Here is a 19923-nt window from a genome sequence, read left to right as displayed (position 1 = left end):
ATTGAGAAATAATCAATCCCATTCCCTTGTCTAGTTGGGATCATTTCTGATCTGGTTACTACCGTAACCTAACCAGTTTTCTTCCTTCCTATCTCATTTCCCCCCTCAAATCTATCCTCTGCACTACTATGTAATCCTTGCAATAACATTCCCCTCATTAAAGGTCACCAATAACTTCCTACTACCTTTAGGAAAAAGCCCTAATTTTTAGCACATCATATAAAGCTCTTCACAATCTTGATTTTGTCTATCTCTCTGGTCTCAACTCATACCACCCTTAAAGCACAGTACTCTTATCACATCAAGCTATTTGCAGCTTCCTCAAAGTAACACTTTCTCTAATGCCTCTGTGCCTTTCAATAGACTACTATTCCCTTCGCTTAAAATTATCCTTCCACTGCTGTCTTATCTAAGTACTCATCGTTTTTCAAAACCCTACTCAAGCAACAAACACATCCTTTAAAATGCCTTTTCTAATCACTTCAAGTCTAAGTTAGGTACACTCCCCAAATTATGCCTTCCCCTTTATTACAGTGCTCTCCCTATGTATATCTCTACTCTAGTATTTATCAAACTGTGTTACAATTGCTGGTTTACTCATGTCCCCCACTAGTCTATGAGCTACCTAAGCTTATCAATTAGTCCGTTTATGAACAAAGTGTCCAGTACATGGTAGGTTCTCAATAAATATTTGCTGTAATACACTATTTTGAAATATACTCATTAGTAATTATTATGGCTAAATATTTAAACTTTAAATAAATTTCAATAACTGTGTTTCTAAAGTAATCAAAAACTTAGCTATTTATAGGCTTAACGGAACTTCGTAACAGAGTTCTCAAAACACCTAAGTTCAAAACACCCTATGTATTCACCTAATTCTCAGCAATCTAAAGGTATTTGTTAAAAATATTAGAAACAAAACGTTTTGCATATTGTTTTAAATGGAGATGTTTTAATTTCACTGACTGCAGTGTTAAACAAATAAAAGTACTAGTCTTTTCTACAGATGAAGTAAGGAGGGAGTATGATATAATGGCCTGAACGTTGTTCAGATTGACCAGGTTTGCATCCTGGATCTTCTACATACTAACTATATGACTTTGGTTAACAATGAACCTCTCAAAGTCTGTTTCTTCAATAGAAAACAGAGACAAAATTGCTTACCTACCCCTATAGCCTGTTTCAAATATCAGATATGAATGTGAAAGTATTTCTATAAACCATGAAGTACTAAATAAATGTTAACTAGTGTGTTAGCTTCCATGCCAACATCTGCCACAGATTTTACAGGTATATATTTAAAGTTTCATGGGCTATTTCAACCTCCCATACCCACCCCATACTTCTCTCCAATGACTGAAAATTCATAAACAAAATAAAGTTCCAGGACTACCAGAGCACAAGACGCATCTGACAGTCCTCAATATTCTTATGCGATTAAAGTGTTTAGTGAGAAATATATCTAATTTAATAATAATCTGATATGTTCTTAAAAAGTTATTGTGTAAATATCAAAGTAAATCTCAAGGTAAGTTGTTGGTACAGTCATGTAAATTTCAGCTCCATTTTTAAAAAAAGAATTAGAGGACAAAAATCAGCAGGGAATTTTTAGAGATATCTTCTTTTATTAACTACTTAGACTGGGTACTGTCTGTTAATATATAAATTTGATTCACTATCTGATAACTAACATGAAAGTTAAAAAGTTGCCCTTACAAAACCAGGACTTCTCCCCCCACATATTTCTGCTTTATTTCTCAGATATGCTTGTTGGTCTATCAAACAGAAGAGAAAATTTGCTGCATTTTTCTAAACTAAAAAAGTGATAGAACATGTCAACTGTGCTCTCAGCTATATCTTTCCTTGTTATATGGGGACTTACAGGATGACAGACTATATTAGGAGAACTATTTCAATTTCTTCTGCAATATTTATAAAAATATGATTTCTTAAGCTTCAATGGGAAAAACTCCTTTTAAAAAAAAATATAAGAAAAAGAAAAAACAAAATCTACAAAAGTCAGCACTTCGGTACCTGATTGTGGTAACAAGGCCAAAATCCAAGACGAAGCCCTTTATTGCACATCGTGTTCCATCGTCTTGGGCAGCCCCATCTTGCGACCTCTCCAGATTGGCTGCTCCTGCTCTCTCTACTGCAGAGAGAACTTCAATTAGAGAAATTCTGAAGCTCATAAATCTAAACTGGATACTCCCCTCACTGGAGGCATGGATGGTAAGAATCACTAAAAAGATTCAAATTAGAGAGGTTTCAAATAAATCTAAATGGCTTGAAACCACTGTAATGCAGGCAGCTGAGAGTCTTACTATGCAACAGTCTACTTTACCTAAAAAAAAAAAAAAAAAAAACTTAAGGGAAAAGAATGGCAGCAAATTACTAGGTAACCTGAAAAACCAGGCTATAAAATCATAAATCCCTAAAAAGTGAAATATTCTTTACTAGTATGGAATTTGTAATATATGTAGTATAAAATCATAGCTGACCATTCATAATCCTAATGACAAAAGCAAGCAATAAAAAAACTGGACGCATTATTAATTTCTTTTTATGCCCTAAAATAAGAACTTAATTTAAAAAAAAAAGTTCAGTTAAAAAAACCACTGGTTAGGAAGGAGAGGTTTCCCTGCTGACTTAAGCCTAGCTGCCCAAGCAAGGCTTCAGAAAGTGTCTTCACCTACAACAGTGTGTAGGCAGGAGGAGCAGAGGCTATGGCGGTCTTCCTAGTGACACTTCCAAGTCACACATGTAGGGTATGTTTCTGGGATAGACTGCCAACAAGTTACTGAAAGAAGAGAAGCAAAAACCTGGCAAATAAATAGGCCAATGTCATCATGTGTTTTACTATGACATATAAGATTAAGTCTTAAGTAAAGTGATCATGAGGCCACTAAATGTGAATCACATCCTCCACCGTAGCATTACCTGATTTTGTGAAAGATCAAATAGTTTTCTTCAAGCTGGTTTTCCAAAAAGACTTGTAATAATGTGCTACATATATAAAGCATTTCTTAGACCAAGTAACAAAACCCACCCCAAAGAACTTCAGCAATTAAGATTTTTCAGTGACAGAAAAAACCAATTTGAAACACCTTTCCCACCATGAATTTTTATCAAAAAGTGTGCTGGTATGTGCTATGCAACAGAATGAGGTTACTACTGTTGTGATAACGTAACTATATTTACTAAATAATTTAACAATGTTTTTATCTTACCTGAGTGTGAAAATTTGAAATGGTTGTTGTTTCTATATCTTTCTTGCCCAGAATTTCCATTTTCACTGGAGTGTTGGGGAAATTAAAAGCAAAGTAGTCCAAGAAGTCTGGGAGATAAGCAGCCGCTCCATGCACTATTGCTAAAGCATAGTAAGCCGCATTTTTCTCATTTTCACTGAATGTCAAAGCAAGAAACTCTTCAGAAAATCTCTCCATCTCCATTGGAGACAAAAATGAGAGTTCATCCATGTATGCGTGAAGGACAAGAGCACCACCATTGGACTGGTGCTCCTCATGAATAAAGTTGCTAAATTTAGTACCTGTTTTTAAGAAACTTCTACGAATAGAATGCTCCTGGTGAGTCATAAAAGGTGTTTGTACTCCCTGGGGTACCCGATATTCTTGCATGCCCAAATTTAATCGGCACAGCTGCTCATCTTTCAGATACCTGAAGGACTCCTTATTAACTCCCGAAGTGCTATTTATTTGTCCTTGCGTGAGGATTTCCTTACTGATGCGGGTCAGACCAGCACAGACGGTTTGTACTTCCTTATTATACATTTTAAGGCGTCTTCCTCGCGTATCTTCTCGATGTTTCTTTTTCTTTTTCTTCTTTATTTTCTTCAAGACAAAATCATCAGCTCTCTGGGTTTTACCATTTTCATCTGGTGTTTCTGGTCACAATAATTAAAAAGAAGTTAGTTGCTAGGCCTAGTGTCAAGACATAAGCTTCTTAAGGTATTTGATTTCAAACAGCCTATTCTCAATCTCTGAATTTGTCATTACAACTTACATGTTTAAAAAATGGAGACAAAAATCTTAAAATACATTAATATTCTGGGTTGAAGATAATGCTAAAAAGTAGTTAATGCAAGAGTAAGCATATAATTTAATACGACTTGCAATCAAAACTAAAGGAAATATTCAAGTAATTCCACATGTGCCATATTATATGGAATATCTGTTCAGTAACCACTGTAAAATCTAAATTTAAACTCATCATATTTTGCTGTCAGTCTACAAATTACTATGGTACATATAGGTAAATCAAACAAAGACAAATTAAGCCATAAGACACCATTTTTGCCTAACAAATTGGCAAGATTTGGGGGTGGGCGGGGAGGGCATTCTCATACACTGATGCTGGAAGTATATACTGGTACAACTGGCACTACGTATCAACAGCCTTGAAAATATTTATAACTCTCAGACTCAAAAAATCCCACTTCCAAGTGAAAATTACCCTCAGGAAAATAACTGAAGATACACGAAGATGTCCATGACCACAGTATGGAAAACAACAAAAACATGGAATCCGTTTAAATGTCTAATAACAAGGGATTGATTAAACTCTGTTACCTACATACTATAAAATACTATCCAGTCATTATGAATTACATTATAGATTCAAAGAACTGACATACAAATTACAAGGTTTAAAATGATTACACTGTCACTATTCCAGAAAGCCTTCTCTAACAACTCTCCCCTACCCCATTTGGATAGCTGCTCCAGCATGCTACATGCTCCTATTGTACTTCCCCTACCACAGCACTTATCACACTCTGTGTTATTGCATATTTAATTTCCCATCTCTCCTCTAAACTGTAAGCAATATAAGGTCAGAGACTATATATGTTACTCACCTTTCTTTCCAGAGCACCTAACACATATACAGTCTGATTCCATTTTTATAATAGTAAACATTTACTCATTCAAACATTTACTAAGCACCTACTATGTACCAGTTACTCTTCTGGGCACTGGAGATATGGTGCTGAATAAGACAGACACAATCCCTACTCTCTTGGAGCTTACAATCTAATTTGACAAGAAAAAGAAAGTATCAAGTAGTAGTATGTAATGAGCAGGCTACACTAGATGTTAGGGAAGCTCTCTTTGGGAGGTGGCATTTAGGCCGAGACCTAAATAGTAAGATGAGCCAGGCATGTGAAGATCTAGGGAAAAATACACCAGGAAGAAAGAATAGCTAACAAAAGACCTAAAGAGAGGAGAAAGTCTGGCTGATTTATATACATTTTATGTGTACAACACAGAAAAAGATCTGGAGAAATATACACCAAGGTATTAATGATGGTTGCCTATAGGCAGTAGATTCTAAATATCTAGCTTTCTTTTGTTTTGCTTATCTATATTTTCTAATTTTCTATAATAAACATGTATTGCTTTTATAATTGTTTTTAATTTTTAAAGCATTATCATGGATTGACAAACTCAATACAGAATGGCATCTTTAATTTACTAGTTGGAAAACATACCTAGCAAAAAATCTTAAAGATGAACTATCAGGTATTGCCCTGACTAACCTTCAAGCTTGATCTGGTATTTACTGTATAGAATTTATCTACCGTAACAATAGTATCTCTGACATGATTCAAGTAATTCAGTGTTAACACAGATATTCCAATTAATCCTACTATTACACCTGGGAAGAATCAAGTTCAATAAATTTTACAGTAAAGAATTTACTTGGTATAATATGTAAATATATGATATTGCAGTACTCTAGGCAAAATCATCCAAAGCAAATATTACAACAATTATGAAACCTAATAAAGAAAATATTTAAAAGGGCAAGTCAAAGACTTTTAAGTGTATAGATACTGAATGACTTTCATTCTGTTTGAGAACAAAATGAAAACCTTGCACTTGCAAACATCACTTGTAATCAAACTAAGATCATATACCAAAATACACATATAACCAGTTTGCATAAGTTAGTAAGAGAAAAAGCAGTCAATCTTTTATTCTGTATACAACTATATCTTTGAGAATTAGTTAAAACACTTTGTAAGTCATTTATATTTCTTACCAGATAAAATTCATCTAAATACATTTCCACATATATCAAATCAGTAATTCAGGCAATTCTCCCAAGCAGCAAAATGCTAATGCCATTAAATATAAAGGTTAGACCAATTTTAAAATAGTCACCTAACTACCCTCTGCTAAATGTTTTAGCAATTTCACAGGAAAAAAAAAGAAAAAAATCTCTCTGAATAGATTCTGTTATTTTAACTTTTCAGAAGAGGTATTTGGTATGCAAAAGATGAACTGTGACCTAGATCTGCCAATAAAATTAACACCAAGAGTGAGCTGCCTTGATTGTAACACATTTTCTATATTACCATCAGTTTACCACTGTATTTCTAACATGGCCAAGTCTCTGTGGGTTTTATTACCAAACTCATTTATATGAGAACCATTCAATTAGTTCAACATGACCCATCTCAAAAAAAAAAAAAAACAACACTGTACTAGAAAAATGAAAAAGACCTTAAATTGACTATAATCTCATATGTCAACATGATAAAGGTTTAAAATATGAAATAAACTTTAATCATTCTCTTGGCTAATCCTATTTTTAACATTTTTACTCTTATCTAAGGCTAAGATTTGTGTCATACCAGCGAATGAATTTCCATGAAGAAACAATTTTTTTTTAATTATATGGCGACAGCTAATTGAGAATGGCATACCTATACACTAGTTTTTAAAGGTTAGTACAGTAAGTCAGGCATCGTCGCTTTATGAGAAAGATACTGACGCTGCCTTGCACTGAACAAAAAATGTTACTTAAAAGTCAATGTCTAAAGTCTTCATTATCTTCCCATTTCTGGTGTAGTATTTTAGTTTTCCAATGTATTCAGGAAGTCACATTTTGAGTATTTCCCCACAGTGGAAAAGTTAAAATTTATTGACATAAATTCTTTACAGGAAAATAGCCAAGCTACACTGTATCTGTGATTAAGGACCATATCTAGAAAGCTTTCACATATCAAACTGTGAGATTAAAAAAACAAACTTTCTACATTAAAACCTTAAATATATAACACCATTCTTACTGCTGAATTATAGCTTAGAAGTAAAAAACATGCAATTAATATCCTCAACTTCTAAAAATCATGATGGATAATAAAAGCCAAATAATTATAATTATTTACATTTTATTAATCACATTAAAGAAAAGGGCTAAAGTTATTTTCTGAAAATAAATTATTTTTGGTCTTAAGAGTTGTTCCAGTTCTACATAAAAACTTAAGAAGAAAAGACAAAAAACTGCTCTTTTTGAAGGCCAACTTTTAGTGTATCATTGTGTGTTTATAACACTGCCTTACTTTACCCCTCACCCTTCCACATGAAGGTGTTTTAAGAGTGGCTGGCTGGATTTGAATCCCTGTTCCACCACCTCCTAGCAAGATAACCTTGTACAAATTAATTTCTCTATACCTTGTGCTCTGTACCTTGGGGAAAAATATGAGTACCTCCTCATAAATTAGTGTACAAATTAAATGAAATGATGTATAAAGTACTTAGAATACTCCTAATACTGAATATATTTTCACTACTATTATTACCTAAAAACAGCTGAATTCTATGGGAAGTATACTGTGCTAATTAAAAGCATATGCTTTACAGTTGACCTAGGTTAATGTCCCAGCTCCACTGCTTACCAAGTCTCTGGGTAAGCTCTTAAATCTCTTTAAACCTCAATTTTCTCATATTGTTATTAATACTAGTATCTATCTCACAAGGTTATTGTAAGGACTAAATGAGACAATGAATGTAAGGCACTCATCACAGTACTTGATGTAAAATAAATCAGAATCTTGATTATCATAATCATAATGGTAGTATTTGACAACCTTTCTTGGAATACTGGCAAAGACTCTGGGCTATCAAAACTAGAGCTGGAAATTACCAGCCTAGAGTACAATGTAGGGTACCAAATGAGAATGACACAAAAAAGAAAAAAAAAATCTTAGAAAGAAGGAAGAAAACTATTATTCACTGAGTGTCTGCTAGGGACCATATATCTCATTTTAATCCTCAAACCAGTGAAGTAGATAAATGCCTCCTTTTCACAGAGATGGAAACAGATGTGTCACTTATATTGGGTCACAAAACTAGCAAGTGACAGCCAAGATTCAAACTCTCTTGTCTGACTCCAAAACTTATGTTCTTCCAATACACTGCACTACAGCGTATTGTTTCTTTTTGCCTCCACTATCAACTCTTCCCACAACACACACCTTAGTTGATCAACTAAGATTATCTAATTACAATTAACGGACTTGAGGTGGCTTGGTAGAATCTCCAATAAACGGAGCACAACTTCATTTAACAAATACTTAACTGTCAACTACATGATTATTCTACATGATCACAAAGACTGAACTCACAAGAGAGCCAATGGCATTTTTTATGTTACACAAATGCAAAAATTTTTAAGTCCTTAAAGACTTTTTTGCCTTTCCCTAGCAGGATAGGGATAAGTATCATTCCCTGAAGTTGTTGTTCTGATAAATGACATTACCTGTTCATATTAGTTTTCTGTGTAACCTCAATATAATTTTCCCACTCCTTTAACCAAAAACAATCAAGTATTTCTGGATTTAAAATTCCTGCCACTAGATTTTTTACATCACAGAGAATTTCCATTATTTGTCTAGCTTAGGAACACTTCCCCTGTGATAGCAGTTGAGCAATTGGTCAAAGATGGAAAAAAAGAGAAAGCAAGGCTGACTCAACAAGGGCATATGTAAAAGCAGTCTTGTCATTTAATGACATTGGGGCAAAGAGCTATGGGGATCGATACCCATCCCCTTTCTTCCCTTTAAAAAAAAATTTAAGTATGATTAAAATTGTAAATTTACTAAACAAAAATAATACAAAGAAATTCTTCTTTTGATGGGTTTTGACGAGTAATGTTTGTTCTATGCTTTTATGAGTAATAAGAGGGAAACAAAATGTGATTTCAAAAGACACAAGTAATTGTCAGTTTAGTTACTCAAGCCTGTTGCTTACAAGAAATCTTTTTAAAGTTTTAAATATATCTTTATTAGCTTATCAATCCAAACATGCTTAGTGAAAAGTGAAAAACCAATGGGATCGTGAGTCAGAAGAATTGGGTTCTAGATTCATTCTATCACTTACCAACTACAAAATTTTAAGCGTGTCACTTAACCTCTTTGAAAATCATTTTACTTCCTGTTTTACAGATGAAGCAAGTTGACCTTAGCATTTACAGATTAAGTTTCTGTTCAACTATTCATGAGCAATTCCAAACATCTGGGATTAGTATTAATTTGTGATTAGTCTATCCATGAATTTGGATTGAGTGCTGTTGAACTGGAGTGTAGAAACATGTCTCTTAGCTAAATGACCTATCTCAGGGGTCAGCAAACTTTTCCTATAAAGAGCTGGACAGTAGGCTTTGCAGGCCATATGGTCTCTGTCTCAACTACTCCACTCTGCCATTGTAGTATGAAAACTACCAGACAATACTTAAATGAATGAGCGGGGCTGTGTTCCAACAAAACTTTATTTCTGGAAACCGAAATTTGGATTTCATATAATACTGCATCATGGGTTTTTCTTCCCCCAACCACTGAAAATGCAAAAAACAACTTTTAAATGGCTGGGAAAAAACTTAATTTGCGGGCCATACAAAAACAGGTGGTGGAACAGATTTTTGACAAAGATGCACAAGCAAGTCAATGAAGGAAGAATAGTCTTTTCAACAAATGGTGCTGGAGCAAATGAATATCCACAGGCAACCAAAAAAAAAAAAAACTCAACCTAAACCTCAAACCTTGTGCAAAATTAAAACTCAAAATGGATCATAGATTTAAAATGTAAAAGGCAAAACTAGAAAACTTTTAGGAAAAAAATGGGACCTAGGGCTTGGTATCAGACATGATATTAAAAGCAAGATCTATTTTTTTTAAAAAACCAGGAAACTAGGCATCAAAATTAAAGCTTTTGCTCTGTGAAAGACACTGTTAAGAGGATGGAAAGGTCAGCTACAGACTCATAAAAAATACTAGCAAACCACATATCTGACCAAGGACTCATATCTAAAACATATAAGGAACTCTAAAAACTTAACAGTTAAAATAACAACGTAATTAGAAAGTGGGGAAACAACACAGAGACATTTTACTGACAAGGATATATCAAATAATGTTCACTATCACTAGCCATTAGAGAAATGCAAATTGATTATGATAAGCTATCACTATATACCTATTAGAACAGTTAAACCAAAAATAGTGACAATACCAAATACTGGCAAGGGTGCAGAGAAACTGGATCTTTCACACACTGCTGGTGGGAATATAAAATGGTACTGACACTGTAAAAATAGTTTGGCAATCTTGGAAAAACTGAACATACTCTTACCATATGACCCAGCAATTACATTCCCAGAAGAATGAAAATTTGCATTCACACAAAAACCTAAACATGAATGTTCATAAAATCTTTATTCATAATAGCTAAAAACTAGAAACAACCAAGATGGCCTTCAATAGGTGAATGGTTAAACTGTGGTATATCCATACCATGGAATACTACTCAGCAATAAAAAGGAACTACTGATACACACAACTTGGACGGATCTAAAGGACACAATGCTAAGTGAATGAAGCCAATCTCTAAAGATCATACATTGTATGATTCCATTCAGAAATAACAATATTATAGAAATCGAGAACAGACTAGTGATTGCCAGGGGTTAGGGATTAGGGGACGGAAGGAAGTAAGTGCTTAAGACTATAAAGAGTTAGCACAGAGATATGTTTGTAGTGATGGAATAGTTCTGTATCTTGATTGCAGTGGTGTTAACACTAATCTACTCTGGTGATAAAATAGCATAGAACTATATATACACATTGTACCAATGTCAATTTCCTGGTGTTGACATTGTACAAGAATTATGTAAAATGTAACCATTGGGGAAACTGGTGAAAGGTAGAGACCTCTACATACTATTTTTGCAACTTCCTATGAATCTATAATTATCTCAAAATAAAAAGCTAAAACAAAAATAAGCAGATTTTGCCAACTCCTGAACCTATCTGATTGTCCAACATCCACAATTTCACAGAATTAAATAGGATCACATATTATTTTATAATACTTCGCATAAAATATAGTCAAGTGAAACTGAAAAATTTTATTTTTTATTTCACGTGACTATATTTTATGGAGAATATTATAAAATATAATAGTATAAAAAAATCTGAGGATAAGCAAAGCTAAGATGTAGCTCTGTAAGTAACAAGGGTATACTCACTCTCCTTATTAATCTTGAGAGTTGTTTCAAGGACTAAGCATGATAAAATAATAAAAACTAGTATTAATTGAGTGCTTACTATCAGCCAGGCACTGTTTTAAGTGCTTTCCACATATTGCTGCATTTCATTCACATAACAACCTTGTAAGAAAATACTACAACCTCATTTTACAGATAGGAAAAGTGAGGCAGAAAGAGGTAAAAGCAATTTGCCCATGGTCACACAGTAAGTGGTAGAGCCAAGATTTAAACAGATTGACTCCAGAAACATGCCTTCTGCATACCACTGTAGCAAGTATAGAGATGTTCAAAGAAACAGGGGGGATACGTATCTGGTCAATGTGTGGAAAAGCCTGAATTAAGCAAGGTTAAACCAGTTTATTTTCTGTAGGATTCACAGAACTTTTAAAATGCTAGTACATGTCATGTATATAGTATGCAGTTTTCCCTGAATATATCTGGCTAGGGAACCCTTTTCCCTCAGAATACAGTCTGGGTATATAACCCAACAGTCTCTCAACCAAAAATTAAAATGTTTAAATGGCCTGATCTTAACCCACTTTTCTTTTTCACATGCTGGCAAACTACCAATGCTTTTAGCTGCACTATTCCAATGTGGTAGCCACTAGCCATATGTGACAATTTAATTATAAATTAAAATTAAATAAAACCTAGTTCCTCAGTCACACTAGCTACATTTCAAGTCTTTCACACTTGTCTCGAGAGTCACCTGTGGCTAGTGACTTACCATATTAGCACAGTATAGAACACTTCCATCATCAGTGAACTTTCTACTGGACAGCACTGGGTTGGAGGGTTGTTTCTTTTTAAAGAGCACAGGGCCTTGCAATCTTCAGAGAAAATATATTATGAATTATTACACTTCACTGCCATTTCCCCCTCATAAAAGGGGGCTAGACAGAGATCCTTGATGACCTAAAGTTTCCCACTGTCACTATGATGTCAAGGTACAGAGAAAAGGTAAGCAACAGTGGAAAAAAATGAATAGCAAAAAGAGAAGGCAATGTTGTACAACTGGGAAATGAAGCCTGTACTGGGATTCAGGAGATAAGGGTTCTACTCCTTATTTTCCCAACGATTCATTGGGAAAAAACATTTTTTTTTTTTTTTTTAACTTAGTACTAATTAACTGTGACTTGATTAGACAAGTCTCTTCACTACTTTGGGCCTCAATTTCCTCTTCTATAAATTTAAACTGAATGATCTGTAAGAGTCCCTCTAGCTCTGCATGGTTAAAATACACAGTAGAAATGAGAAGGTGGAGAACAAAAGTAAAAATAAAAGAGCAGGATCATTGCATACTGGTGGTGGAAAATGGCACTCCTGTCAGCTGCCACAGTTCTATTCCTGAGGACAGGACTTGGATACCACCAAAGGAAGAGAGATTTAATTCAATACCTAGTGAGCAAATATCTGCAGTATCTGGAAGAACAACAACAACAACAAAAGGATTAGCCCTAAATTAAGAGTAGATATACAGAAACAACACAAGACTAACAAAACTTTATACTGAAATGCTGGTTCATTAACATGTAACAGCCTAACCAGGCCAGAACTCAGAAACATAGAAGTATCCTAAAATCTTCTTGAGGAGATACAATTAGTTATATGATATACAAATTACATATAGTATAGTCAAAATTCATACCCTATTTCTTCCACAAAAAAATATAAATAAATGCTACAAATAACTCTGGAATGGGAAGACACTGGTTTGGGCCAACCTAATTTCTCTAGAACCTACAATTAGGTACTCCTACATTTTCTGGGTTAAATACTCTTTACTTTAGTGTTACTGGAATTAAATAGACTTTCAAACTGTTGAACTAGGCAGAATAAAATGCAACTGCACACTTTCGACTTTTCAGAGGCATTACTGGCCCTATTTTCTAGGATCAAAAGAGAGAAAACCTTCCCCATCTCTATTCTAAGAACAAGACAGACAATATATAAAAAAATGACTTTCACTTCTAGATAAAAAAGAACCAAGAAAACGGTTTGATATTTTACTTTGCAGAAGCTGGCAACCAGTGAGTCGTGTAACCTCTAGAAGAATTCAAACTCATTAGTGCGGGCGAGGGTGATTATTAAAGCTTTCCAGCAAGGAAAACAGGGATAAAGGATTTTAGCGACAAGCCTTTACTTTAGAAAGGCAATTTTTAATATCCCACCTACTAATCCGATGCCAAGGACCGCGCCGCGCGGAAACCCTGCCGAATTTGAAAACAAACGTTAGTGGAGGCTCCGGGACTGTAAAAGGGGCTGGTAACTGACAGCTTGGCCTCGGAGCGAGAAGCCTCAAGTAGGTCAGACTGTGTCAACGGTCTGAAATTCAGAGTCCACCCCAGTGGGCTTAGGGGACTAGAGCAGCAGGAGGTTTGGCGTCGTTCAGTACTAAAGGGGCGGGGTATCGGAACTGAAACCTAGAACCCAAGCCCGGGGCAGTTTGCCTGCTCTCACCTCTCTTGGGGGCCTTGATCACTGGCACCCCCCCACTCCTCTCGCCGTTTTCCTGCTTGTCCTTGTGCTTGAGATCGCCCGGAAAACAGGGAGTAGGGTCACCATCCGGGCCGCGGTGGTGATGGTGCCTGTGCCGCTCCTTGTGGCCCTTATGTTTGGGCCCGGCCGCGCTCACCGTCAGGGGCGAGAAGGTGAAGAGGGCCGAGGTGCCTGGGGCCGGGAGCTGGGCAGCGACAGCAGGCCCGGCGGGTGCCAGCGAAGGTGGTGGCGGAGGCGGCAGAAGCAGAGGCTCAACAGGGCCTGGAACGGTTGGGGCTGCATTCGTTGGCGGCAGCGGCCCGGGATGTTGGCGGCTACGACGCCGCCGGTGAGGGGGCGCAAGAGGGGGGTCTTGGCTCGGCCGCCCCCGCTTCTCCTGAGACCCCCCACTGCTCGCCCGGCGCTGCCGCTTGACGCCCCGCGGCGAAGCCCCCGTATGGGGTTTCTCTTTCCCCTCTTTGTCCGGCTCCTCCGGCGCCGCCACCGCCCGTACTACGCGCACAGCTCCGACCTGCGCAGCCATTTCACCCACAAACACACATTTAAATGGCCCGACCGCCCCCCCGTCCGCGAATCGCGCAAGCGTCGTCCGCGCACGGCCCGCTGGGCATTGGAGTCTCTCCCCCGCCCTCCACTTCTCGGCTGCTCTCGGGGTTGAGCTGAACATGCCGGAAGCGGCTGTTCCTGCGTTTCTCCGCAGGCCTCTCCAACGGAGCTGCTATTGTAAAGCACCCTGGGCTGCGCAAAGCCTCATGGGAGCAGTAGTTTCCCCGCTCCTCTCGCCGCGTCCCTGGCTCTGTGAGTGGAGGATCGGAGAGGGAGCGTGCGCCGAGTCACGCTTCGGGCTGCGACGCAACCGCCACTGGGCGGCAAGTTGCCGCCAACCGCCTTAACGGCCGAAACAATATTAATGGCTTTCAGAGTCTTTCCGCGCGTACCCATTATCATCTTCCTGTGCCCCTTCGTCATTTTACACGAAGTAGGTGGTCTCCATAGTTACTTGTAATTTTCATAATTCTTATGACCTTTGTGAGGTAAAAGAATCTCCAGTCTTGACTAACAATGAAATGAAGGAGTAGTGGGAATTAAGTAATATGCAAAATCAGGGCGATTTTCCTTTAAAACATAACAGGGCTGCAGTTCAGAAATTCATGAAGATGTCTGAAGATGGTTACAACTACAGGCGTAACAAGGCAGGTGCAAAAACTGTCTGGGAGCGTAGAGCACGGCCCCACTTCGCCAGGAGTCACATCCTTCTTTCTAATGCCTATTAAGGTAGAGACCATTTATTTTGAATACATCCCTACAGTTAACAAAAACTTGATGGAAAACCATGTTTAAAAAATATTTTTTTAGGTACGATATTTTGCAATTTGGGGTATGAGGTTGCATAAATGAGAAAAAAATGTATCCATGAGAAAACACTCCAGATACCGTCATCGTTCACAAGGGATGGCTGCTGCTCAGAAATTCTTTTACAATTTGGTTGTCACTTCAGATTTTATCTAGGATTCTTTGACTATAATTTGTACATGATAAAGATACATGGAAATATTTGACTGACCATTAAGTGCTCAGCAGATAAAATTACTGTGGTTTGGTGTTATTAGTGCCTGGGTAAACATTACTTCAGCTAAGTGAACACTACTCCAATAAAGTTAGCTTAAAAATAAAAAGTTTATTGAGTACCTATTACATTCATTGTACTGCGATAGTTATGTAACAGTATTTCGTTCAATTTGCACTATCAAGATTCCTAATGAAAAATGTAGCGTAAATGATGTTTAAGTACTAGTTTCTAAAAGTTACATTTTGTTAAAAATAAAGAGAATTGTTAAGTCATTAGAGGAAGGAAGTCAGGTGAATCCTTTGTAATAATAATTACTAACTTATCTGTTATGTAAAATAGATTTGAACGATCAGATTTTCTTAAGTAAAGATCCATAATCATATAGAAATATTTTTTTAAACCAGTAATTCTTCTGTTTGATTTTATATATAAGTTGTACATGTTTTACAGGACTTTTCAAATGAAGAAAATGCTACCAAAAGATAGCTATTTCGTTGGTTATACTTCAGTAATTGGAAATTGGTATATCTAAAAACAATGATTACTGTCATATTTACATATTTTATTCCCTTAAGTAGGAGTCCCTATTTAATGGTTAATGTAGAGAGCTGAGAGGTGGAGGTTCAAGTCCACCCAGAGGTACCTCAGAAGAAAGGCCTGGCAGTCTACTTCCAAAAAATCAGCCATTGAAAACCCTGAGGAATACAGTTCTCCTCTAACACACATGAGGTCACCATGAGTTGGAGTTGACTGGACACCAACTGGCACTGGTACTGGTATTTCCTTAAATATAACTTCTCCTTTTGTTACTACTATAGTTTCCTAAACATTTGAAAAAGATGCACAAGGTATACTCCATTTAAGGCAAAAGTAACTCCTAGGGAATAATCATTGTCACGGCAGCAATTTTGTACTGCAATCACAAAGTAAGATTTTTTTTTTTTTAAACACTTCTTATGGTAAATTCTGACAATGTAAAAATATAATATGTGAAATCCAACTCTTAAAATCTTTTAAACTGTATACTGTATTTATGTAGAAAAGTAAAATAGAATTAAAAAAAGAAACCTGTTGCCATCGAGTTGATTCCGACTCATAGCAACCCTATAAGACAGAGTAGAATTGCCCCATAGTGTTTCCAAGGAGCAGCCGGTGGATTCGAATTGCTAACCTTTTGGTTAGCAGCCTGAGGTCTTAACCACTGCACCACGAGGGCTCCATAAAAATAACTTTTTTCCAAAAATGAAAAATAAATCCACTCTGTAACCGTGTTTCAAATATAGCATTCTCTGCATAAGCACAAGTGACAAACCTTTATCTGCTGTTTCCAACCCAGGGTAAATGAGATGAAAATGCAAAACTTCTGGCATTTGTTTCCATATTGCTTTTCTTTTAAAAGCTATTCAACATATTAGCATGTTTTTGTTGTTGATAATAATATAGACCACATTTATTTTAGACAGCAGTATTCTAGTAGTTTTATTTACAGATACACTTGCAGCCTTGTTATTGATGGGGCCATGGAGTCAATTCCAACTCGTAGCAACTCCACGTGACACAGGAGAACCAACCCATAGGACTTTCTTGACTGTCATCCATGCGGAAATAGATCAGCAGGTTTTTCTCCCGTGGAGCCCCGTTGGGTGGGTTTGAACTGCCAGCCTTTCCGTTAGCAGCCAAGCACGTAACTGTTGTCTGAATCCAAAGTTGAATTAAATATTCCAAGTTGGTGGTGGTTTCCTTGGTCCTTTGGGTTTTGAAAAACGATTTGCAAATCCTGGAAATAAAAATAAAATTCACTAAAAAGAGTAAGATTTTTATATAAAAATGAATTCTCGAATGTTATAATACATGTAAATATATTTTATAATGTATGTTTTATAATATATGCAAATACATGCGTTTTTTTCAAAAGGTTAGGCAGCAACTTCGATAAATGTAGTAATAGATTATAAAGGCTTTATACTAATTAATTTAAAGCTTACATTATAACAACAGAATACTAATAACATTTTAAATTTGTAGAGCACTTACAAATTTAATAATGGTAATAATTGGAAGAAGAACTCTGGTTATAAAAGCCTTTGATAATTCAGTACGGTATATACCATCATTTATCTGTGTCTTTCCACATCCACCCACCCATCAAAAAAACAAAACTGGGAAATCTCAATTTCAGAAAAATAAGCCCTATTACTTTACACAAAAAATTATTGTATTAAATCCTCTACTTTGGCCCATAAAGCCCTTAATTTACTAAGAGATTATGTTTGAAGAACTTAGAAAAAAATAATATAATAAACAATATTGAAAAATAACTGGTTAATTAATCATTTTTATTTCTTTCTCTCCCTCAAACATTCCCTCCCACAAAGAAGGAGGATAAGGACAAATTTCACAACTTACGAAGGCTTATTTCTTGGTACTTTCAAAAGATTTGCAGGTTGATGACACTGGTTCTTTTTTTTTTTTTTTTTTTTCATTATTCTCACTTTTTATTCAGAAAGGAAAACTGAAGCATTGAGAGGTTAGGGAACTTTGTGCTCAAGATCACTTAGCAAGAGACAGTTGGTATTTGAACCCATGCCTTTCTTTCTTTCTTTCTTTTTCCTATTTAGAAGTCTTTTTTTTTTTGACATTGGTTCTTTATGACTTCAGTAACATATGACTTCCTTACTTCGATGGAGGTATATTTTCAAGGTACCCTCCATACACTTAGTAATCTTATCTATTGCTGTTGAGTCGATTCCAACTCATAGCGACCCTGTAAGACAGAATAGAACTGCCCCACAGGGGTTCCAAGGCTGTAAATCTTTACAGAAGCAGACTGTTACATCTTTCTCCCTCAGAGAGGCTGGTGGTTTGAACTGCTGACCTTTCAGTTAACAGCCAGGTGCTTAGCCACTGTGCCGCCAGGGCTCCTAGTAATCTTAGAGACTCAAATTGAACAGAGGTATGAAATACAAAGAAAGAACAGAGAATGGAAAACAGAGATATTCCTAAACCATTAATTTCATCATTTTTCCAAATGTGAGTATTATCTATTTAAACAGAACTGATGTAAGGGATCAAATGAGATACTTGTTAAAAAGCATCCAGCACAACACAATGCCTGGATGTTGCATAAAACTCTTTGATGAGTAATGGGATATATGTTCACCCACCTACATTTTCCACCTTCAGGTTTCTTGGGAAGTTGCTTTCCCACTTGTAGTGTGCGCTGCCACCAGGTGAGGACCTATATAGCCGTTTGAAAAAGAAGAAACGGTGCATGTGCCGCAAATTACTGTTTTTACAGGGTGTTGTATGAGGTGTTGCATCCTGGAGGTGTGATTGTGCAAAACTTTTGTCTCTCTTGGCTTTTGTACAGCAAGATAAGCCTAGTAAGTGTATTTCTGGATTCGTGTGTGTTATTTGGAAGTTGTGTTTCTCACAGTGATTCCATGTTCACGTGAATACCTCATTTTCAGGTGCCATATATTCTATGCACCTGTCAAGGGATCTAGAAGGTGATGCAAAGTCCAGAGGGACATATGTGTCCCACATAATATTATTCAGAATCTATATTACCTACGAAAAATTCAGACACACTCAGTGATTCAGCATGCGTTCCATTAATGAAAAAACATGTAAACAAAAAATTTTTTAAATAATTTGTACATGAAAGGGTTAAATCTGAACCTACAAAGAATTATACCAGAACTAGAAGAGAAGGAAAGCAAGGAGGAAAAGAAGAGAAAGAAATCCACTACAATTAAATGTATCAATGGTGGTAATAAAAGATTTGGGGAGGGAGATGGGTACAGCGTACTTCATGTAGATTTTACTCCTCTGAGTGGTAAGAAAGAAGATGTTGTTTTGTTAGGTGCTGTTGAGTCGGTTCCAACTCATAGTGACCCTGTGTAAAACAGAACAAAACACTGCCCGGTCCTGTGCCATCCTCATGATCATTGCTATGCTTGAGCCCATTGTTGCAGCCACTGTGTCAGTCCATCTGATTGAGGGTCTTCCTCTTTTTCGCTGACCCTCTAGTTTACCAAGCATGATGTCCTTCTCCAGGGACTGGTGTCTCCTGACAACATGTCCAAAGTACATGAAACAAAGTCTCGCCATCCTTACTTCTAGGGAGCATTGTGGCTGTACGTCTTTCAAGACAGATTTGTTCATTCTTTTGGTAGTCCATAGTATATTCAATATTCTTTGTCAACACTATAATTCAAAGATGTCAATTCTTCTTCAGCCTTCCTTATTCATTGTCTAGCTTTTGCATGCAGACAGACTATTGAAAATACCATGACTTGGGTCAGACACACCTTAATCCTTAAAGTGATATGTTTGTTTTTTAATAGTTTAAAGAGGTCTTTTACAGCAGATTTGCCCAGTGCAATGTGTCATCTGATTTCTTGACTGCTGCTTCCGTGGGGATTGATTGTGGATCCAAGTAAAATGAAATCATTGACAACTTCAGTCTTTTCTCCATTTGTCATAATGTTGCTTAT

The 19923-nt window shown here is 36.5% G+C and overlaps 2 protein-coding genes across 2 annotated transcripts in view; both read right to left on the bottom strand.

The window, feature by feature from the left end:
* The window catches only part of RSBN1 (round spermatid basic protein 1), a 46566-nt gene extending 31982 nt beyond the window's left edge, over window positions 1-14584 (bottom strand). The window contains exons 1-2 of the mRNA XM_004380390.1: window positions 13816-14584; window positions 3234-3907 (exon numbers count right to left, since the gene is read on the bottom strand). Of these exons, the coding sequence (XP_004380447.1) occupies window positions 3234-3907; window positions 13816-14521 (1380 nt within the window). The 5' untranslated portion in view covers window positions 14522-14584. The remainder of the gene's footprint in view (window positions 1-3233; window positions 3908-13815) is intronic.
* Window positions 14585-16606: 2022 nt separating this feature from the next.
* Window positions 16607-19923, bottom strand: part of PTPN22 (protein tyrosine phosphatase non-receptor type 22) — a 56422-nt gene continuing 53105 nt past the window's right edge. Inside the window, exon 22 of the mRNA XM_004380386.2 lies at window positions 16607-17201. Coding sequence (XP_004380443.2) covers window positions 17137-17201 — 65 coding nt within the window. The 3' untranslated portion in view covers window positions 16607-17136. The remainder of the gene's footprint in view (window positions 17202-19923) is intronic.

The sequence above is a fragment of the Trichechus manatus genome, unplaced genomic scaffold (assembly GCF_000243295.1).
Source record: "Trichechus manatus latirostris isolate Lorelei unplaced genomic scaffold, TriManLat1.0 scaffold00073, whole genome shotgun sequence".
NCBI lineage: Eukaryota > Metazoa > Chordata > Mammalia > Sirenia > Trichechidae > Trichechus > Trichechus manatus.
Note: the sequence above shows the minus strand (reverse complement) of the source record. Positions and strands in the feature narration are given on the sequence as shown.